Source organism: Orycteropus afer, unplaced genomic scaffold (genome assembly GCF_000298275.1).
Source record: "Orycteropus afer afer isolate SDZICR_OR568_19922 unplaced genomic scaffold, OryAfe1.0 scaffold00293, whole genome shotgun sequence".
Classification (NCBI taxonomy): Eukaryota; Metazoa; Chordata; class Mammalia; order Tubulidentata; family Orycteropodidae; genus Orycteropus; species Orycteropus afer.
In genome coordinates this window covers 3,617,824-3,641,551 of record NW_006921880.1, presented here as the reverse complement: position 1 = coordinate 3,641,551, position 23,728 = coordinate 3,617,824, and the positions used below count along the sequence as shown (strand labels likewise).

General features: G+C 41.2%; 1 protein-coding gene across 1 annotated transcript in view; it reads right to left on the bottom strand.

Annotated features, from left to right (window-relative positions):
* The window catches only part of PLCE1 (phospholipase C epsilon 1), a 363,784-nt gene that overhangs the window by 178,640 nt on the left and 161,416 nt on the right, over positions 1-23,728 (bottom strand). Inside the window, exon 2 of the mRNA XM_007951283.2 lies at positions 21,521-21,809. Within this exon, the coding sequence (XP_007949474.1) occupies positions 21,521-21,809 (289 nt within the window). The remainder of the gene's footprint in view (positions 1-21,520; positions 21,810-23,728) is intronic.

Below are 23,728 nucleotides of genomic sequence, written 5' to 3'. Positions count from 1 at the left end.
CAGGAGACACAGAAAGGTCCTCTGAAGAGACTTTCAGAAGAAATCTAGAGCCTTGCTACTCAACATGAAGGTGTGGGACTAGCAGCAAAAGAGTCATCTGAGCATCCCCTGAAAAAATGTGGAATCTGCTCTCCACCTCATGCCCAGTAACTCTAAATCTTCGCTTTAGCAAGATCCCTAGAGACCTGTACGCACATTGAAGTTTGAGAAATACTGCCTGGAAAGAGTTTCATCACAAGTGGGGTGGCTTCAGGCAAAGCATTCAAAGATAGTAGAGAATGAGCCCCAGTTGACTCCATGCACCCACAACCACCACTATCATCATAATCATCACGATATTTCACAACAGGAGCAAAAGTAGCTTACATTTGTATAATGGTCTGTAGTCAATATGAATACCTATACATGTTTTTTCATTTATTGGACTATTATTCTACTTTGAAGATACAGAAAACTGAGGCTCAGAGAGATTGAACAAACATATCTGTGGCCCCCAGAATGGCTCTTTGAAGCTGTCCCTCAAAAATTTATTTTCAACATAGAACTCTAAATCAAAGTTATTTTTATTATACAAGGATCACTTGGTAAATATGTGGTTTCTCATTCATTTGTACTAACTGAACTTTAGTAACAATATTTTAAAAGCTGACAATCTGACAGACAAGTGGGAGATTTTTAAAGCAATGCAAGCTTCTTGTTTTTAAGTGCAAAATGATAAATCTACGCACTCATTTCTTCCCCCTAAACAAAATCACCAGAATTTATGTCCAAGTAAGGAGTGCCTGGGTGGCACAAATGGTCCAGTGCTGGGCCACTGACCAAAAGGTTGACAGTTTGAACCAACCCACAGACCTGATCAGCTTCCAAAAGGTCACAGCCATGAAAACCGTATGGAGTACAGTTCTACTCTCTACACATGGGGTCACCGTGAGTTGGACCTGATGCAATAGCAACTAGGTAGTCACCTTTGGATACTGTGTACGTATTACAGACACTGTCATCACTCCATAAGGCCCTGGGTCCTTTTGTTATGCTGTCTTCAGTCTACAGCACTGCTGTTCGAACCTTCAACACTGGGGTTGCTTGCAGGCAGCGATTGCATCTTATGCAACTATCTCCAACACCTGGCAGAGTGCCTGGCACCGAGGAGGCCTCAATAACTGCCACTGAATGAACAGGTGGAGAGACAATAAACATTCAGGCATGTGATGCAGTACAGGGCCAAAGGCAATGAAGACCTGGGCCCTCTGTGGAGAGGTCAGAAGGTTGTGGGAGGAACATGGCAACTGAGTCAGTGGCCTTTCCTCACATAGCCGGGTTAATCTCTCCAAGTCCAGACAGGGCAGCTGCAAAGAAGAGACTAAGAACTGGAAGTCCCACAAGTGGAATCCACTGGCAAGGCTGATATGTGACCTCCTTTTGATAAGTGAGTAATAAATCTGCTTTTCTGAAAATATCTGTTTTGGTGCATCTGTATATCCTTTCTGTTCTTTCTTTCTCTTCCTCTCTCTTTTCTTTCCTTCCTTTCTTTTTAAAAGAAGAGTTTGCCCTCAAATAATTCCAATTTTCTCATGGCTGAGCTAGAGAAGGGGAAAGAAATTTGCCTGTTGTTTAACTGAGCTAGCCAAGTGGACTAGAGGGCCCTTCGAGGGCAGGTGATGTACTGATGGTGGCTAATGCAGCTTGAATCCCGGGAAAGGCTGGGCGTGGATGGGAGACATGAACTCTGACAGGAAGAGCCAGGAAGAGCTGGTGTCCCGGATCCCTGTGCCCCTGAGGTTTGCCTTGACCCAGAGCCCACACACAGCTCCAGATGGCCCTCCAGTCAGGGCGCCCTTTGCAGCTGCATTTCCCACAGTCCTCTCTCTATTCCCTCCCTTACGCCAAATCTGACCCTTTGCTACCCTCCACTCAGAGACACATCCTGCAACTAAGCCTGTGTTCCTGCTATTGCCCAGAAAGTCTTCCTTGCTCCATCTCCACCTTGTAATAGAGGAGGAACACAAGGTAGTCAGTTCTATTCCTCTTCAAACTGCCTCCCCACTGCCCTCTCAACAATGGCTAGCATAGAGTCCAAGCCACAGCATGCATTACACTGACTACTCACTGAATGAACGGACATTGATAACTCTTTAATTTCCTTTCCCCCAATATTTATTTATTTATTTATTTTAAATGATATACAGAAAAAGAGTCTGAGAAATATGCCACCTAACTGTTCTGAGGAGAGAGACACTAAGTAATACTATGCTATGCATATAGAAAACTAACTAAACTATTGAGTTGGAAAGAGTGACAAAGGATATCGAAAATAGAAATCAAGGTTGGGAATGTACCAAGACCCTGTCCATGGAAAATGTGAATGCTCTCTGGAGCTTTTCCAACCCAGTTCCTGAATATGTAACATGCTTCCAAAACCTCTCACTTGGGCTTTAACATCAGCAGGAAAAAAAAAAAAGTTATGGGTTTAGAACACTATACGCTTGCGGGTGTGCAACTGAGGTCTGAGGTGTTAAGACACTTAACTGAGAACAGAGAATGATGCACACAGAAAGTCTCATCTTTCATCTGAGCCAAGCAGTTGAAACAAGGCATTAACCCACTAGAGGACCCTTGAGGCTTCCAGCCTTTCCACTTGGATAACTCTGAAAGGCATCCAACGAGTTCCAGTTTGGGCAAGGGTTTGTTTATTCTGCTTGGTTCAAATCAGGGCTACGGATCCCTAATGGTTTTAACATCCCAAAAGGTTTTCCACATTTGGGCAAGATCTATGCTTTATGTAAGCCTTGCTCCCGGTTCTCTTGCTGAGCCCACTGCACCCAGAGCCCTCCAACACCCTGACTCAGGGGAAGAAGTGTCGCAGCATCTGCCTCTTGGCATGAGCTTGGAGATTTTCACAGTGCTGCTGTGTTGTAGTAAAAATGCCTCCATTCTTGACCCAGTGTAATTTTTACTACACTTCATTTTTCTCCTTATGATGCTGAATTTTCAAGGCTAGTTTTCTTCCCACCTTGTGCCAAGGAAAATGAAATGGGCTCACACTGGCTTCTGGTCCTTTATATTGAGTGTACCAATTCCTAATCTAGCAATATTTTTTTCAGGTTTGTAATTGTCACCTCCTTCCTACCAAGGATGTCCCTGCCTCCGGTATCTCAGCCTTCATCTGCCCCAACTGGCCTAATCTTCCAAAAATTTGCCTTTTCCTTAAGAGCCTTTAATAGTTCTCTATTGCTGTTACAACATTTTCACCTTGCTCTCCAAATTTTAACCACACCCTACCAAGTTAACCTTATTTCTCACTATATTCACCCATGAACCCATCACAGAGAATCATTTCCCCATTGTCTCCCAAGACACTGCACTTATTCCTATGCTGGCACTTGATCTTCTGTGCCCTCCTCTGCCTAGGAATGAACGCCTCCTGTATGCCTGGGACAGTCCCAACTGATGCCAGTGTGAGAGAAGTTCTCCTTTCAAAGATGCCCTGTGTGCGTTCAGAGACCCATGGAGCACAATTCTATACTGACACTCATGGGGTCGCCATGAGTCAGAACCTACTGCAAGGCAACTGGTTTGTTTGTGCTGGACTCTAGATGGGGAAGAGCCATTCCCATTTCTAGTTTACACCACAAGCCTCTCTCGCAGTCCCACTTCTTGGACTACAGTTCCCAGGAATTAGAGAAAGCTGGGTTAGTAGGCCACTTCCTCCTTTTTCCCACACCCTCAAAATTATTACACAGCCTTTCAGCTAATACCATCTGGGTTTTTATTTCAGAATCATCATTTATTTTGAGATTCAATTTCCATAACAGTTTCAAATTAAAATAATTTTACTTTTGGTGCAATGAGGGCTGGAAAGGGCTGAGCAGTTAGGGGCATCTTTAGTTTATTTTGATCAGAACCATCCTGTTGAAATGCAAATTTGCATCAAGTTACTTCCTCTGCTTAAAACCTTTTTTATGGCTTCCATTGTTCTAGGGATAAAGACAAAGGCTTATAAACAGAGCCTGTATTATCTGGCAATTTGTTTTAATTCTCTGTGCCTCAGTTTCCTTGAATGTAAAAATGTGAGGCTTAAATTACATAGCACATTAAAACAAACAAACAAGCAACAACAACAAAACATTTAGCATAGTGCCTGGCACACAGTAAGCACTCCTGTTAGCACCTGTCCAGATTTTCCTAGTATGATGCGCCTGCCAGCTCTGATCTCCAACCATATCTCAACTCCGTGCTGCCACCAGGCCTTTGCACATACTATTCCTTCTTCCAGAAACACCCTTTCAGCTCTTTTCTCTTAATGAATTTCTGTTCAACCTCAGCCCTCAGCTCAACATCACTGCCTTAGGGAAGCCTTCTCTGCCTGTGTCAAATCTCCCTTTTAGAGGGTCTCACACCATCATGTCCCTCTCCTTTGTAGCATGTACCATGGTTAGGATTTGTCATTTATTTTAGTGGTCCCTTGATTTCTTACTAGTCTGTAAGCACCATGAGAGGAGAGACTATGTCTGTTCTATCCCTGGTACCTGACAGCATAGGTTTTTTGTTTGTTTGTTTGTTTGTTTTTTGGCCTTAACAAACAGGAGTTTTATTCTCTTGCAGTTTGGAGGCTTTAAGTCCGAGTTCAAAGTGCCAGGCTCTAGGGGCTGGGTGAAAGCCCTTCAGCCTTGGGCTTCAGCTCTGCTTCTTGCTCCCGGCCCACTGAAGCTAGAGGCTTTTCTTCACTCAGACAGCTCCTGGCTGCGAAGGCTGACAAGCCCAAGGTTGACAAGTAAAAAGGCACAGTCCCGATGTTACCAATCCACATGGCAGGCCATTAATTCAACTCTGTTAAAAGTCCCAAGATTGGCAGAGCATAGCAGGCTGCTGAACAACGACTCAGCTTCATGCAGGGTTCAATCATGCCATAAGCTAGAGACCATTCCCAAAGCTGCTGCTTATATACGAGAAGCAGACCACACCCCTAAAGCAGCTACTCAGCTGCTTGTGGTAGATCCCACCATGGAGTTGACTGCCATTCTCATCATGGGGAATAGCTACCACCAGCTGTCCAGCCATTCAACTTGGCATCTGTACAGATCTTCAGTGGGTGGTATCTGTACAGATCTCCTTCCCTGGGTAGCTCCAGTTCCCTAGTTCCTCTGAGTGGTGACCTCACCCCCTTGGCATGGTGGGCCCCATTCCTCTCCTTCTTGGGCATGGCAGCCCTGACCCGTCACTCTTGGGCAGCAGTTATGACTCCATCCCACTGGCTCACATGAACGAACAGCCCCACACTCCAGAACCAAGTTGGTGAAGGAGGTTTTAATAAATACTTGTAAAATAAATGAATTTTCACCACCCATGTCCTCTTTTTGATGAGCTGGTATATGATAATCACAGGGAAGAGGCTTTCCCCAAAGCTATGGAGGAAATGAGGACTCCTGTCCTGGCCAGAGGGCTGGAGAGTGGAGGAAACTCACCCCTTTAGACAGAGAAGAGTCCCTGGACCCTCCCAAACAGTGCTAATGAAGAGATTGGGACCACCCCCATCTTTCTTTTCATCTCCTTCCTCAACAACAGTGTGTGACACTTTACAGACAAGCCCCTCAGAAGCACTTGCTACCTACTCCAGAGGTGTGAAGGCAGTGGGACATCCAAAGAAACAGACCAGAGACAAAGGGCCAATGGGATAATACCTCTCAACTGGGCAGGGCTCTCCTGCTCTAAGGCCACGAACATGAAAGGTGTAAATGAGCCTTGTATGGCTCTCAGGACAGAGTCTGAGTTGCCAGCCTGGAAGGCATTTGCTGTCTACCTGCCATTGTGAATGACACAGGGCTGAAGACCAGCCCAAATAATTTTTAGAAATGATGCTTGCAAAGCAGTCACTGCTGGTAAATTAACTTTTGATGCTGGTGATACTCACAGGATAGAATCAGAGAGCTTCAAATGTTCCTACCTGGTATTACTACAGTTAACTGTGTGATAGCCTGGAGTTGTGTGCATGTGTTCATTTATTCATTCATTCAATAAATATTTTCTGAGCCCCTATATGTGCCAGGCACTGTGTGACTTGTGGGGCAGAGAGGAGCACATTTACTCGGTCCATTACCTGACAGGAGCTCCTTCTTTCATTTACTTAACTCTACTATGGCTACTCAGCTGTAGGTGGGAAAAGCACCATTTACCCTCAGAGGTGGAAAAGTATGTCCTGGAACTAAAAGCCTGGTCCTGGCCCTAGCAAAGAGATATCCTTAAAGTCCTTGAAGGTCTCTAGGTAAAGAAGGCAGCAGGTATGTGGGAAAATGATACACTCTGTAGTCAGACGGACCTTGGTTCAAATCAGGCACTCCATGTTTACTGTGTATATGCACATATCAATGTACATACATATACACATGCAAACAGAAACATATATGTTGTTGTTGTTATGTGCCATAGAGTCAGACTCGACTCATAGCGACCCCTCCTTGGGTTTCCGAGGCAGTATCACTACAGGAGTAGATTGCCCCATCTTCCTCCGAGGAGCGGCTCGTGGGTTTGAACCACCAGCTTCTGGTTAGCAGTCAAATGCCTTAGGCACTATGCCACCAGAGCTCCCTGAAACACATACATACTAACACATATGTATATACAAAGGAGTTCTGGTGGCATAGTGCCTAAGGCATCTGACTGCTAACCAGAAGGTTGGTAGTTCAAGCCCACCAGCCACTCTGTGGAAGCAAGACTGGGCAATCTACTTCTGTAAAGATTTACTGCCTCAGAAACCCAATGGGGGTCGCTATGAATTGGAATCGACTTGATGGCAGTGGGTTTGGTTTGGTTTCATGTATGTACATACATATATTAATATAAAACTTCTAGCAATGGTACACAGATTGAGACCTGTACAAGAGGTAATACTGGAGTGTTTCCTAGTGGTTAAGAACTTGGATTTGGAAATCAGAGAGACTTGGCTCAAATGCTGGCTCTACTCTCTATTCGCGGATCAACCTCAGTTAAAGGTTTTGGTTCTAGGCCTGGGAGTCTATAATGCCAGGTCTTGTGAGTTGTGAATGTTTCTGAAACTTTTTGGAATCTCTGTTCTCTTTCAGGCTCCCAGATCATTCATGATGATATCTGTTTGAAATGAATTTTAGAGGCTTCTTATTAATGCCAAAATGTGATTCTGTACATCAATGGAGTAAAATACTTCCCACCCACTTCTGCTACAAACGGTGTTTCTAGTTACTATAAAATTCAGGGGGAGCACCTTGGAGGATCTGAAGTCTGTTCTGGTCTTCATGGAATCACATGTGGCATTAATATTAGAAAATATTTTTAAAAAATTTGTTGTCATATAAAACATGAATTTAAAATACTTAGAATACCATGTTGTTGTTGTTGTTGTTGCTGTTGTTGTTGTTATGTGCCGTCGAGTCAGCCCTGACTCATAGTGACCCCCTCCTTGGGTTTCCAAGGCAATATCACTACAGAAGTAGGATTGCCCAACCTTACTTCTGAGGAGTGGCTGGTGGGTTTGAACTGCCAGCCTTTTGGTTAGCAGTCAAGTGCCTTAGGCACTATGTATGTGTTTTAAATTGTTAAAACATTTTAAATGCTCTTGAAGATGATAAAATATCTTCTGTCAGAATTCAGTCCCTCAAAAACTAAACATGTTTAAAAATGCCCTTTTGCAACTTTAACTGTATTGCTAATTTCTTGGTTTCAAGATTCAATTCCAAAAGGAGTTATAATAATGACTCAGACTATCTTGAGGTCCTGTCTTTTTTTCCTCTTAAATATTTGCTACTGAACCACATGTTATTATAAACAGATTATAACCATATTCTATTATGTCCTACAAATGTTCCCATGGACAAGAATTTTCATGGTTCATTCAAATGAGTTTTAGTCCTTTAAAACAGTAAACAACTTAGAAACACTCAAAAAGATGCTTCATGTACTGAAAACTCTCATTTAATTTTATTGTAATGAGTAATTCTTCTTCATAAAAATGTACAAATTTTAACTTGAACACTAAAGTTTGTACCAATCACAGATTTTTAGACTAGGCTCTCAATCCCACAAGTGAATGCTTTTCTACTCTGTAGAGAAAAGAGTTGATGTAAGTGGAGAAAAGTAGAAACAACAGAGGCTTCATAATTCAGGCCTGGGCTTGTTTTCACTGCTTAAATACTTGTTCATTTTTCCAGGCTCTTAAATGGTTTTCACCATAGACTTCACTCTAGATGCACGGAGATTTCCCTCTGTGTTCCTACTTCAACTAAGGCATTTATGCTGCCCTAAAATTGCATGCTTCTTTGGCTATCTCCTCCACTAGGAGGTGAACTCCTTGATAGCAGATTGCATCCTGTTTATTGTTACATACACAGGGCTTAGCACAGTGCTTGACATGTAGTAGATGCTCAAGAAATACTTGATAAAAGAATGAATCGGTGAATAGCCTAATGCACAGGTCCTAAGGAAAATCTAACTAAAGGAATTACATTGGTATGGGTGCTTCTAGCCCCTAGATACTCCCTTCTCAGGTGCCCCATGAAGTGTTAGAGGTCTGGGCACAGCCAGGGAAATGTGGAGAGTACGCCTACTTCTTGTGTGCATCTATGGCTGGGCTAAGAGCAGAGTCTCAGAAGTAAGGATAGGAGGCTGGCATTTCAAAGTGTTACAGTAAAGGGTGGCACCAGTCATCATCACCAGCATCGTCCTAAACATTATCACCATCATCATGTTTATTAAATACATACTAAGGCATTTAGCTGCTAACAAGAAGGAGAAAGATGAGGGAATTTATTCCTATAAAGATTTACAGCCTTGGAAATCCTATGGGTGTAACTATAGTTGGAATTGACTCAATAGCAGTGTGTTTGGTTTGGTTTGTGTATAAGGGTCAGATCCACCACTTGTCTGTTTGTCATACTATGGTAGCTTGTGTGTTGCTGTGATGCTGGAAGCTATGGTACAGGTGTTTCAAATACCAGCAGGGTCACCCATGCGGGACAAGTTTCAGAGGAGCTTCCAGATTAAGACAGACTAGGAAGGAGGATGTGGCCAGGACCACTTCTGAAAAGCTGGCCACTGAAAACCTTATGAATACCAGGAAAACACTGTCTGATAAAGTGTTGGAAGACGAGTCCCTCAGGTTGGAAGGCACCCCAACTGGAGAAGAACTGCCTATACAAAGTAGAGGTGACCTTAATGACATGGATGGAGTAAAGCTTTTTGGACCTTCATTTGCTGATGTGGCACAAATTAAAATGAGAAGAATCAGCTGCAAACATCCATTAATAATCAGAACGAGGAACACATGGAGTGTGAATCTAGGAAAATTGGAAGTTGTAAAGAAAAAAAAAATGAAATGGAGTGCATAAACACTGACACCCTAGGTGTTAGTGAGCTAAAATGGACTTTATTGGTCACTTTGAATCAGACAACCTTATGGTCTACTATGCCAGGAATGACAAATTAAAGAGGAATGGTGTCAAATTCATCATCAAAAAGAATATTTCAAGATATATTCTGAAGTACAATGCTGTTAATGAGAGGATAATATCCAAATGCCTACAAGGAAGACCAGGTAGTAGTAGTAGTAGAACTATAATTTAAATTAATGCACCAACCACTAAAGCCAAAGATGAAGAAATTGAAGATTTTTACCAACTTCTGGAGTCTGAAAGTGAATAAACATGCAGTTAAGATGTATTGATTATTTCTGGTGATTGATATGTGAAAGTTGGAAACAAAGAAGGATCAGTAGTTGGAAAATAACAGCCTTGGTGACAGAAATGCTGCTGCAGATCACATGATAGAAGTTTGCACAAACAACGACTTATTCATTACAAATACCTCCTTTAAACAACATAAGCAGCGACTATGCACATTAACTTTGCCAGATGAAATGCACAAAAATCAATTCGACTACATCTGTAGAAAGAGCAGACGGAGAAGCTCAATATCATCAGTCAGAACAAGGCCATGGGCCAACTGTGGAATAGGCCATCAACTTCTCATATGTAAGTTTAAGTTAAAGAAAATTTTTAGAAGTCCACAAGAGCCAAACTATGACCTTTATTTTAACCCACCATCTGGGTTAAAATAGAGACCATCTGAAGAACAGATTTGATGCACTCAACACCAGAAACTGAAGAGCAGGTGAGTTGTGGCATGGCATCAAGGACATTGTGTATGAATAAAAGCAAAAGGTCTTTGAAAAGACAGAAAACTAAGAGAAGACCAAAATGGATGTCAGAAGAGACTCCGAAACTTGCTCTTGAATGGAGAGCAACTAAAGTGAATGGAAGAAATGGTGAAGTATAAAAGCTGAACAGAAGATTTCAAAGGACAGCTAAGAGGACAAAGTAAAGTATTATAATGAAACGTGCAAGGACCTGGAGTTGGAAACTCAAAAGGGAAGAACATGTTCAGCATTTCTCAAGCTAAAAGAAATGAAGAACAAATTTGAACAATGCAGGAATCATGAAAAGAAGATGGAAGGAATACAAAGTCACTATATCAAAAAGAATTGTTCAATATCAACCATTTCAGGAGGCAGCATATGATCAAGAATCAATAGTATTGAAGGAAGAAGTCCAAGCTGCACTGAAGGAACAGGCATAAAACAAGGCTCCAGGAATTGAAGGAATACCCATTGAGATGTTTCAACAAATGGATGCAGTGCTGAAGGTGCGTACCTGTTTATTCCAACAAATATGGAAGACAGCTACATGGCCAATCAGCTGGAAGAGACCCATATTTTTGCCCATTCCAAAGAAAGGTGATCCAACAGAGTGTGGAAATTATTGAATAGTATCATTGTAGCTGTTGTTATGTGTCATCGAGTCAGACCCAACTCATAGTGATCCCTCCTTGGGTTTCTGAGGCCATATCTCTATGGAAGTAGATTGCCCAGCCTTCCTTCTGAGGTTTGAACCACCAAGCTTCTGGTTAGCAGTCAAAATGCCTTAGGTACTATACCACCAGAGCTCCTCATTTGTAGGTTTTTTTTTTTTTTGGATTAGTGTCATATACAGGTGAAATTTTGCTGAAAATAACCCAAAAATGGCTGCAGTACTACATCAACAGGGAACTCCCAAAAATTCAAGCTGAATTAAAAAAAGGGCCTGGAATAAGGGATGTCATTGCTGATGTCAGATGGATCTTGGCTGAAAGCAAAGAATACCAGAAAGGTGTTTACCTGTGTTTTATTGACATTAAGGTATTTGACTGTGTGGCTCATAACAAGTTATTGACAACATTGCAAAGAATGGGAATTCAAGAACACTTAATTGTGTTCATGTGGAAGTTATACCTAGACAAAGAGGCAGTTGTTTGAACAGAAAAAGGGAATACTGCGTGCTTTAAAATCAGGAAAGGTGCATGCCAGTGTTGTATCCTTTTACCATATTTATTCAATCTGTATGCTGAGCAAATAAGCTAAGAAGATGGACTGTATGAAGAAGAACACAGCATCAGGATTGGAGGAAGACTCATTTACAACCTACGTTATGCAGATGACACAACCTTGCTTGCTGAAAGTGAAAAAGACTTGAAGCACTTACTGATGAAGACCAAAGACTACAACCTTCAGTATGGATTACATTTCAATATGAAGAAAACAAAAATCTTCACAAGTGGACCGATAAGCAACATCATGATAAGTGGAGAAAAGATTGAAGTTGTCAAGGATTTCGTTTTACTTGGATCCATAATCAATGCCCATGGAAGCAGCAGTGAAGAAATCAAATGATCTATTGCATTGGGCAAATCTGCTTCAAAAGACATCTTTAAAGTGTTAAAAAGTAAAGATGTGATCTTGAGGAGTAAAGTGCACCTGACCCAAGCCATAGTATTTTCAATTGCCTCATATGCATGTGAAAGCTGGACAATGAATAAGGTAAACTGAAGAACTGATGCCATTGAATTATGCTGTTGACAAAGAATATTGAAGATTTTCTTATCTATCTTGGAAGAAGTATAGCTAGAATACTCCTTAGACGTGAGGATGGTGAGACTTCATCTCAGGTACTTTGATCTTGTTATCAGGAGGGCCCAATCACTGGGAAAGGACATCATGCTTGGTAAAAAAAGTTGTTGTTGTTGTTATGTGTTGTCAAGTCAGAGCTGACTCACAGTGACCCCTCCTTGGGTTTCCCAGGTGGTATCACTACGGAAGTAGATCGCCCAGCCTTCCTTCTAAGGAGTGGCTGGTGGGTTTGAACCGCCAGCCTTCTGGTTAGCAGTCAAATGCCTTAGGCACTATGCTAACAGAACTCCTTGGTAAAGCAGTGGGGCAGCAAAAAAGAGAAAAATCCTCAATGAGATGGATTGACACAGTAGTGGCTGAAACAATGGGTTCAAACATAGCAAAGGTTGTATGAATGGCATAGGACTGGGCAATGTTTTGTTTTGTTGTACATAAGGTTGCTCTGAGTTGGAATTGACTGGATGGGACCTAACAACAGAACAAATTCAAGGTAATACAGTCAGTGTTCAAGTGAAGACTCTAACCCAATTCAGAATGATGCCCACATTCAAGTTGTTTTAACCGTGAACCAACCCAGAGGCTAACAGTCCTAACAGGACAAAGAGAGACCAAATAACACTTGTCCGTGTTTACAAAGTATCTATGTTTATTCATTGGGACCTCTGGTAGCATAGTGCCTAAGGCACTTAACTGCTAACCAGAAGATTGGCGGTTCAAACCCACCAGCCACTCCTCAGAAGGAAGGTTGGGCAATCTACTTCCGTAGTGATACCGCCTCAGAAACCCAAGGAGGGGTTGCTATGAGTTGAGTCTGACTCGACAGCACATAACAACAACAACATGTTTATTCGTTAGTTGATTGTCTCTTTACTCTATAGTATATTTACACTTCTATTTCTTTATATACTTTCCTTGAGAGGAATATATTGAATTACCTTGATGAAAGATGAGGAATGTGGCCTACTCTTCACAATTATTATAAGTATATATATTTTTAGTTTTGTCTGCCTATTGGTAATTGCTTTAAATACTATTCTTAAACCTCTCTTTTAGCTATATTTCTTGATTCTCCAGTGTAATCCATCTATTTGTTGTCCTTCACTAATTAAATTTGCCTCTTTCAGGATAAACACAATTTCCTGTTCACATGGTTTTTAAAACTTTTAGAACTATTTTAGAACTTTTTAACAGAACTTTTAGAACTATTTTTATTTTAAATGTTCAGGATTTCAGTTTTATTATGTGTTAAGCAAACTTTTCAGGGGAGCCCTGGAATCTAATCACTGTTGTGATTACATTTCCTGATTTCTTGAAGTGATAGTTGGGGGAGAAGGGGCAGATGATCCAACAATCCTATTGCTTTTTAGGATAAAAACACATTAGAAAGATTTGAAAGAATTTTTTTTTTTTAAGATAAAATTAATGTTCACCTTAGATTCAGCTCCCTTTACTATATCCATGCAACGTTCAAAATCTCTTCATTCTACTTCTTACCCAAGGATTTGACTTTTTGGTACAAGAGAATAGTTTGTGCACTGCACCAAGTTGCTTATCCAGGCAATGAGGCGGCTGGACATGCAATCTGCACACTGTGAACTTTGCGGTACACATGGGTGTAAGGCTGCATCTCCTCACAGGAAGAAGGAAAGTGGTGCATTTTTGTAATTTTCACCAGTTGCTGCAATGTGTATTTCCCCACCAGAAACACTGCCTTATCAATACCCTCCTAAATGCCACCAGTCCTCTCTGTTCCTTCCCCATCCACCTTGTATACTAAATATACTCACACTTCAATGTGCAGAAAATTGCCTTCCGTATCAGAAATTCTAATTTAGTAAGTTTGGGTGAGAAGTCCAGAGAGCTATATTTTAGACACTCATGCCAGGTGGTTCTGATATAGGTAGGATAAGGATGACACTCTGTGGGGACCCACTCCACACTGCTGCCAGATGGATCTTTCTAAAAACTCAGTCTGATCACATCACGCTTCTTTAGAACCTTTCAGTGTTTCCTCATCATTTACAAGGGAAATTTTGAACTCTTTATTTCCACTGCCCTAAAATATAGTACCCCAGAGACTTATCTTCTCTTACAACCCCAGTTCTATCTCCTTCTGACCTACTCCTTGTGCTCCCCATGCTTTGGCCAGAGAAGCCTGGTAGCCCACCAGTTCCCTGAATACACTGTGCTCTTTCCTTTGCCTTTTGCACCAGTGTTGTGTCTTTCCACCTGGAATCTCCATTCCCAATGTCAGGAACCCTTACCTCCTCCATCTGTTCCCCAGCCTTCCCAAGAAAGTTTTCCCCATCAGTCAAGACTTTAGGTTTCAGCTCTAATCCAATCAGGTCACGAACTTCATGTAGCCCAGCTGAGATCTACTATAGAGAGAACAGGAGATGTTTTCATGGGGCCAGTGAGGGAGGAGTAGATGGGGTATACCCTAACTTAAGGGGCTCTGGACCACTAGAGGCAGCAGGCATCTGAGGAGGAGAGAAAGCCGTACAGACAAGGAATAAGAAAGGCCCCAGAGACAAACCTTGTAACCATTTCAGGGTTCTGGTGCTGGTGCTTTTGTGACACTACAAATTGTCTTTTGTGCCAGCTTGGAAATTCCCTGAATGTATCTGCATTTTCAGTTTGTACAAGTCTGATGACAATCATTTCCTTCAATTCAGTGTTATCAAAAAGCACTGGCCATTACATGCTCCCTGATTCTGTGAACATACCCAAAACTCAATTCCATGAGAGTTTATGGACTTTCTATTCTGTGGCCAGTCCTGTGTCAGGTGAGGTGTGTGTGAGAGAGAGGAGCATGAACATTTGAGCCTGGGACCAGAAAAATAAAAACTCCAAACAACTGAAACAAGGCTGAAATGCATAGTGCTATCAGACTGCTGTAGACATGTCTCTGTCATGAAGCAAGTTGATCTGGGATGCAGTACACACTTACTAGCTATGTGGCCTTGAATAAGTCACTTAAGTTCTCTGAACTTCTGTTTCTTGTTACAAAAATTTCTCCCTCATAGGGTTGTCATGAGGACTAAATAAAATAATGCAGATAAAAGTCTTGGTACATTTGTGTGGGAGATAGGAAGCATTTCACAGGCTGCCTGGGTTCAAGTTCTGACTCTACCACTGACTACCTGTGCACCTTTGGGCAAGTTTCTTAACATCATTGGGCCTCGGTTTCCTCCTCAGTAAATAGTAACTCCCTCATCAATCTGTGAGATGCTTTTCAATGAAATCACACATGCAAACACTCAGAGCAATGCTTGGTGCACAACAAGAACTGAAAAATATGTTAACAAGTGTTACTATAATTCTATCCAACTCTACCCTTCCCCCTGTGCTCAGCTTTCTCTTTACAAATGGAAGAAATATCAATATCAACAATCTTAGAGATATCAGTAATGGTGATGTCCTCTTGAAAAACTCACAGAGTATGCAGTCCTTCTGATTGACCCTCCCTCCCAATCAAAATATACATAATATTGTTTTTACTCAAGAAATATCATGTCTCCAGCAATATTTGAGGTGTATGACTTCCCTATTCATTGGCTCTTTGGAGAGGCATTCCTTGTTATGAGCAGGGGCATGGAGTCACACTCCTTGGAGTTCACACCTAGATATGGAGTCACATTCATTAGTCACACCTGGGCATGGAGTCACACACTTAGGTCACACCTGTAGGTGGAGTTACCCTTCATTATACCTGAGCATGAGGTCACATTATTTGTCCACAGCTGGGAATGGAATCACACTCCTGGATGATAAATGACTACTGTGGTCACAAGACAGAGAGCTTTTGTCACTGTGTCCACCACACTTTCTGGTCCCATAAACTACAGACCTCACCATCAACTGAGTACTCCTGCAGGTCTGAATTCTCTGGAAGTGGTAAGGTATACTTCAGTAGGCTTGAAGCTTAACATTGCATTTTCTCTGGATAGAGAAATATTATTTTTACAAGTTGGAGACTCCTAGATGTAATCTTTTGCATTCTTCCCAGAGATGACACAGCAGTAGAACACAGCAGGCAGTTAACAAATACTTTTCAGTTGATTAACTAGTACAGAAACATATTACATACCCTACATTACATTAAAGTATGCTTTTAAATATCAAGAAAATAATTTCAAGGTCATGAAAGTGATAAATTGGGGAATTTCTTTAAATAAACCTCTATCTTAGAATTAGAATTATGCACATGTTTTTCCTTGCCTGGTAGGCATGTGAAGGGTAATTGTTTTGATTATGAGGAAGTCAAGTAAGACAGCTTTTATAAACTTAATTATTTATGAGGTACATTCACATGGTTCTAATGTGTGTGTACAATCCTAGTATGACTTCTTGTTTTTGTGCTCAGAGATAATAACTTTAGAAAAAGATACAAATAAAATATAATTATTGCAGTAAAAGAAAATAAGTTGAAAGTTTATTAGACCTTTCTATCAGAAACAAAATATTCCCTATTTTCAAATAAGAATATAAAATCTGTGAGGTACTGTTCTTTTACAGTTTATATATGACCAATAATTTTAATATAGTCATTCTACACACACACACACACACACACAAATGTGTTCTATATGAATAGTGAAGTTTTCTTTTCTGCTACATAATTTAAATATGGGTAAGTAAGTTTTGTTCTGGTTATGTGAAAATATTTGATCCTTTAATTTACAAAGTTTCCTTAACAACAATTTAAGAAGGAAAAATGAGTTTAATGTTCTAAATTTATCATACTGGTTGGTAAAATAAGCACATTTGAAAATACTCATCTGCATTATTGGAAAAATCCTCTTCCTTATTATTTTTGTCAAATTTAGTTGCTTCAGAGTTTTATATTACTATTACTTGTCTCAATTTTTCTCTCACTCTTTACTTTATCTTGCTTTTTTAAATTTTCATAACAGATTGGGGAAAAAATGAAAGAATAGCTGCTGATGGATTGTGAAAGTCACTGGCAGGATGGTGTGAGCTCCCCATCTTTCCACTTCGAGATAGCACACTCTTGCAATCAATGATTCACCTTTGCTGATCAATGGCAAAAAATATTCTCATCATCTGGCAAATTTTAGCTTAGTAGACTGACCAAGCTTTGCAGTTCTGGAGGCAAAAAACCAGGAATGTTGTGTGCTGATTGTTGGCTGTCCTTCTTGTTGTTATGTGCCGTCGAGTCGGCCTCGACTCATAGCAACCCCTTCTTGGGTTTCCGAGGCAGTATCACTTCGGAAGTAGATTGCCCAACCTTCCTTCCGAGGAGTGGGCTGGTGGGTTTGAACTGCCAGCCTTCTGGTTAGCAGTCAAGTGCCTTAGGAACTACGCTACCAGAGCTCCTAGAGATGGCCCGTCTACTTGGTGGGGAACGGCTGGTGGGTTTGAACTGTGAGCCTTGGGTGTGGCAGGTGACTGCCTTAGGCCTGAGGCCATCCCCTAGGTCCTTCTAGAGCCACGTAACTCACTGGATGTATAGAAGCTCATGGAGATATTAAAGAATTAGCAGAATCCCAGAGACTGAGGTGAGCTGCAAGTCTGCAGAACTTGTCATTCAAACTTTGAGTAACCATTTCTTAACTTGTCAAGTGCTGTGAATAATGGCTATTTTCTCCTATTCTCACCTATTAAAGGCTGCTTGAACTGCTATCTTGTAACCATAACCACTTCTAGAGGACAAGTAGGCTGACTTGGGCCACCTGGAGGCCAAGTGAAAAGTGATTTGACTTATCTCTTTTCTACATCCTCAGTTCTTTCTTACATCTTAATAGGCCTGGAACTAAAGTCCTATGTAATAACAAACTCCTTCTCCTTTTTCTCTACCATTCCCAGTCCATTTCACCCACTTCAAATATGATCTTTCTCATGGAAGAGATCATTCTCTTTGATCTTCTTCCTTTCCCTTTCCTTCTGGGGAAAACAAAAATTAATTATTGCACTGTCTCCTTCTTCCTTTCTTCTTTGCACTGTCAGGCCTCCCATTAGAAAAGAAAAAAAATATAAAAATTACTGGGACAATTTTCTAATTCTTTAATACAGGTATGAGTTTTGAAGTAAAATTAACTGTTATGGCCTTTCATCAACAGCTGCCAACATCTGAAATCTCTGAAATGGTCAAAAGTTCTTTTCAAAGTCTCCATAAAACCTTGAATATAACTCTACACTCATCTTTAATTATAATTATTCCCTTCAACAAGAAATGTCTTTTAAAACTCCCTGATAATGCTTATCTTATGGGTTGATTCTCAGTATTCCAATAATAGTGTTGTTGGCTTTTTTTTTTTTTTTTATCCTATGGAAAGTATACAGATTTCAACTGTGTTATGAGTTAAAGAAGTTTTTAAGGACAAGAATCTGGGAACCAAATCACAACTTTTAATATTGCTTTTCCAGGAAAGTTTTCTAAGTTCCACACAATGCCTAAGAAATGAACTTCTGGAACAGCCCATTTATAAGCTAGGGCCTGATAGATATTTATCCATGCAACAGAACTGAAAACGAGTGCCCAACTGTATGCATGGGATACACAGGATATGCAGACCATCAAATCACGGCAGCCGGCACATCCTCCAGACCCCTTCCAGAGTGAATAGCCAACAAAGCTCAAAACCAAAATGGTCTAGGAGCCAGTGAATATTCTGTGATTTCTAAGACACATCTGGTTTTTAATGCATTTTCTTCCATTGCATGTTGAAGAAACATATGTTTAACTGTGGCACAAATAGCATTTGAAAACCTCAAGGGAAGGGGACTTAGAGTTGAAATAGGTTTCAAGAGATCAAGCCAGGCATCACAGAAGGAAGCCTAGAGTTGAAGCCAATTAAGTAATTGTATTATTAAGCAGAAGTTACTTATAAAATGTCATTAGAAATCTTTGTTGTTGTTGTTGTTATGTGCTGTCGAGTTGGCCCTGACTCATAGCAACCCCTCCTTGGGTTGCCAAGGCAGTATCACTATGGAAGGAGATCGCCCAACCTTCCTTCCGAGGAGTGGCTGGTGGGTTTGAACCACTGGCCTTCTGGTTATCAGTCAAGTGCCTTAGGCACTATGCTACCAGAGCTCCTTAGAAACCATTACAGAGCTGCAAAATAGAAACTTACAGAAATTCCCAACTTGCATGTGAAAGGCCAATGTAATATTTACATATTAGCTAATGATCCAGTGAGTCTCAGAGTTGGGAATGTTGACTTACAAGGGCCTGATCTGAATGGGGAAATGGAAATAGCAATAGAAATCAAATTACTGTTAGGTCAAAAGATCATACTAGCCAGAAGAGTCCTTTACTCTTCCCATACCTCCTTATAAGATTGGAGATGGGCCAGCCTTGGTCAGAGGGGCCTCAAAACCTGTCCCCCTGCAATCAATAGAGAAGGAAGAAAGTGACATTTGCTGACTTTTGCTTGCTTGGTTGTTTGAACCTTCAGGTTTAAAGTCATGCCATTGAGTATACCATCATATACTCAAAAATGATAAAAGATGTTTAAGGATCCTATTTTCCCCTGAAGAACTTGACAATGCTCTGGTGGCATAGTGCCTAAGGCATTTAACTGCTAACCAGAAGGCTGGCAGTTCAAACCCACAAGCCACTCCTCGGAAAGAAGGTTGGGCAATCTACTTCCATAGTGATACTGCCTCGGAAACCCAAGGAGGGGTCACTATGGGTTGGATCTGACTTGAGGGCAGTGAGTTTGGTTTGGCTTTATTGTCATATAGAACATTAACTCCCTTTCTAAACTCTTTGAACACTTAGAGCCATTTCCGCATTATTTGGCACTTAATTCTCTGCAGTTTCATATTATTCTTTGATTACTTAGTACATGCAAATCTGGCCTCCTCATTAGGAACATAAACACCTTAAAGGCAAGTAAATGGACTTAAATTTCATTAGGATCTCCCATAATACCAACACACTGCTGGGAAGAGTGGGTATCTGGTAAACAAAGGTTGATTAATTTACAGGATGAGGCCCAGGCACACGGCCACAAGCACTGAAGTAATGTCAATTCCATATGCCAATCTCAGCACAACTTCCCAGGAATATAAATGATGGAGAATAGAAGCTAGGAAGACTCCTTGGTGGTCATGCAGAGCCACGTCAGAGTGGAGAAACCATGACTCTCACGTGTAAAGAAAGTCTTCACAATCTACGGACCATAATCTCCATGAGATCAGGAACTATGCTTGTTTTGTTCCCTACTTAGCACTAGCACATACTAAGAGCTCAAAAGAGAGATGTTGAATGAATGAAAAACATGTGAAACTAGGTTTCTCCCCATTGTTGTAGTTGTTGTTAGCTGCCATGGAGTTAGGGCTTGACTCATGGCCACCCCATGTACAATGGAAGTAAAATTATGCCATCCCCATGATCAGCTTGGACTGGACCACTGTGATTCACAGGGTTTTCAATGGCTAAATTTCAGGTCCTTCTTCCTAATCTGGCTCAGTCTGGAAACTGCTGAAATCTCTTCAGCATTATAGAAACATGTAATTCACCACTGACTGACAGATGAGTGGTAGCTACGCATGAGGAGTATGGCTGGGAATGAAACCCAGGTTCTCCCCATTACTCTCCTGGATTAATGCAGCCACACTTTGTGTTTTTCTTTATTCATCATTTATATTTAATACACAGAAGGTAAGATGACTTCAGAAACCAAAACAACATGGCCTCCAGAGTGTGTATTCAGGGAGGCGGTTTCCTCTCAGGCCTGCCCAGGTATGTGGGGAGGTGTTGCTGGGAGGTAGAGGACCAGGGAGGAAGGTCATTGGCTCACTAGCCCCAGGTCTCAGGGCTTAATGTGGAGGGACAATCACTACTCTGCCAGAGAGAAGTGGCCGGAAGTCAAAGTAGGCTCTTGGCAGCCTCTAGGCAGTGAAACACTACTTTGAGTAATCTCCATCTGACTGGCAGCTTCCTTCCAGGGAATACTGCCAACCTGGTTGTGACAGCTGTCAGAGCACAAGTCTCTGAGATTATCTGGTACACTGTCTGTCTGCTACTCACGGGAAGTAGCAAGGAAACTCAGATGCTGAGGGACCCCATTTTCCACCAGCTTTCATTTTCAGTGACATGCATGGCTATCTTGTCCTTTCAAGATGGCCTTTGGCTTTTCTGGTCAGTATGCTGAACCTATTGATTCTGGATTCTGGGTATGAAGGGGAACTAGAGTCCACTCTGTTCTCAACCACTGTTGGTTTTCACTGTGACCATGTGATCACACTTCTTTATAAGCATCTTATCACAGCAACTGACACCTGTCATAGGTTACCAGGAGAAGCAATCACCTGTTTATATATATATATATACATTTAAATTAAAGATGGCCTCTTAACCATTTACTTCTTTCCAAAATGAAATCTCAAAGTTTTAATACTTCTTACTTGGAATGTTTATGTTTTAAGGGATGTTGATCAGGGATCACCTTTTTCTATTCTCCTAAAGCAACAACTTTTATTGAAATTTGCTGATAAGTGAATTCAATTTTCCATCAAGAGGTGCATAAATGTTCTATTGGGCACTCAGAGGTGAAAAGTTAAAAGTGAAATTTCAGACATTACCTTTCAGCATCATTCGTCCAGTGGATCCTCCAAAAGTACTGAGAAGGCCACTTCTTGCTCCTAAAGATGTGGTTGCTTCTAGGAGAGACCCAGTGATGTACTGAGATATGGAAGTCCTTTGGAGGGTGGCACGATACTCACATACGGTGTCTTGGACACATTGCATTAAGCATGGACCAACACTAATCCTTCCATGGGCTGTTTCAGAGGCTGGGAGCTTTCTGAAGAAATGGAGAAGAGAGCCAACTGTATCTTCTATTTCTTCTCCTCTTCTCACTGGATTGTAAAGCTGTGAGTAGCACAAAGTACAGGAAGTATTAATCTAGTTTCTTAGAAAAGCAAATTAGCTTGTTGACAAAATGCCAAGATGACTTATTAAGAAAGAAGGCTCAGTCGTTCCAAGCACAAACAATCTCGAGCACTGGACTCATGCATTAACCTGAACATTCTACAGACACGATTTATTTGGAAAAGCTATGTGTAGTTATGAAATAGGCCATTCAAACAATGTTGCTATCAAACAAAGCACTTACAAGTTGTACCATCCAAAAAATATGTTCAGCTCAAATTTCTCCTCCTCTTCAGCAGACAGCAAAGATCCTCTGCAGAAGGACAAAGGCAAACCTTTCCTTTTCATCATTTTGGACACGCCTGAGTGACTGTCCCATGTGTGTTTGCCTCCACGGACACTCCAGTCTGATATTCATGAGGAATCTTTTCTCCATACTCAAACTGAAGTAAGGACGAAAAGGAAGGAAAGCTTCTCTATTTCTCTCTTAGGCATAAACCTTCAATCCATCAGCTAGGACCAAAGTCTTTGAATTCTTTTTAGCTCTTCCTCATCTATCATCCACATCCAGTCAACAGACAAACCCTGTCCACTCTTCCTGCCCTTCTCTCTCACTATCCTGATTTCTTCTCCCTTTAAAACCTGAATTAATCATGAATTATCTCTAGATTTGACTATTAGGACAGGCTCCCCACCATTCCCATGTAATTGTTCATCATACATTTTGTACAAGGAACTATGTCGAAATAAAGATATGGGACATGTGCAAAGGGTAACATACACCCCTTGTGCTGTAGAATTTCACAATCTAATTTGGAAGATGAAGCCTGACAACTATGAGGTTTTATATTATTGTAGAAAGGTCTGTAGTTTTGTCAAGGACTCTGGGAAGTCAGAGACTTCTGGGTAGTGTATAAAAAACAGGAAAGAAACACAAAATAGAGTAAGTTACTCTAGGTTTTTGATGGTGAAATAAATGTTTACAATATAGTGTTGTATCCATCCTGCTACCTTGAGCCTCTTGCCTTGGATGAATCATTATTCATTTATCAAATCAACAGTTATTAAATATATATATATAGGTCACTGTATCATGCTCAGAAAAATAAGAAATCTTCCTTCTAAGATCCTGTGCTTTACTAAGGGAGACAGACAAATAAGCAAAAACCTTACAGAAAGGTGGAAATAGAGGTCATCTCCTCTGGTGACATAAATGAGTAAGCAGGGATGAGAAGACCTCCCATACCCTCCCAGCACTTGTGATGCTGCAGACTCTAAAACTCACTTTAGCCAGGACCCATCAGCACTCAAGAGGGCCTCTGTTGAGCTTTTAAAGGTCCTTATGGGACCCCAGAATGTGCCCAGAATTCACCTGATATCCAAATTTCACTGACCTTAGCTAGATTTCTACTCTGCCTTCCTCTATCTGTTGTTTTTGCCACTTAAAGGTACAGTATGAAGTTTTAGCTTAACATTCTGTTACTAAATTATTGGTGGCCAGTGTGGCCATGGATGGTGTGCTGGGATAGAATAAGTCCAGGCTTTAGGGGTAGGTATGTGGGGGTCTGACAAGTGGCTCTACCTTGACCAGCTCTCTGACCATGAACTAAGTGACTGGACAGTTCTGAGACAGCTTCCTCCCTGGTAAGATGGGAATGATGACACCCCTTTGTAGGGAAGTTATGAGATTCAGTGAGATAATACATGTAAATTACTCAGTCCAGTGTCTAGAAATGAAATAGTGCCATCACTCTTAATTGGGTCAGCCTGTGGGAAGAGAATGAACTCTTCTACCCTTGGAATGTTGTTGTTGTTGTTATGTGTTGTCGAGTTGGACCCGACTCATAGCGACCCCTCCTTGGGTTTCCGAGGCAGTATCACTACAGAAGTAGATAGCCCCATCTTCCTTCTGAGGAGTG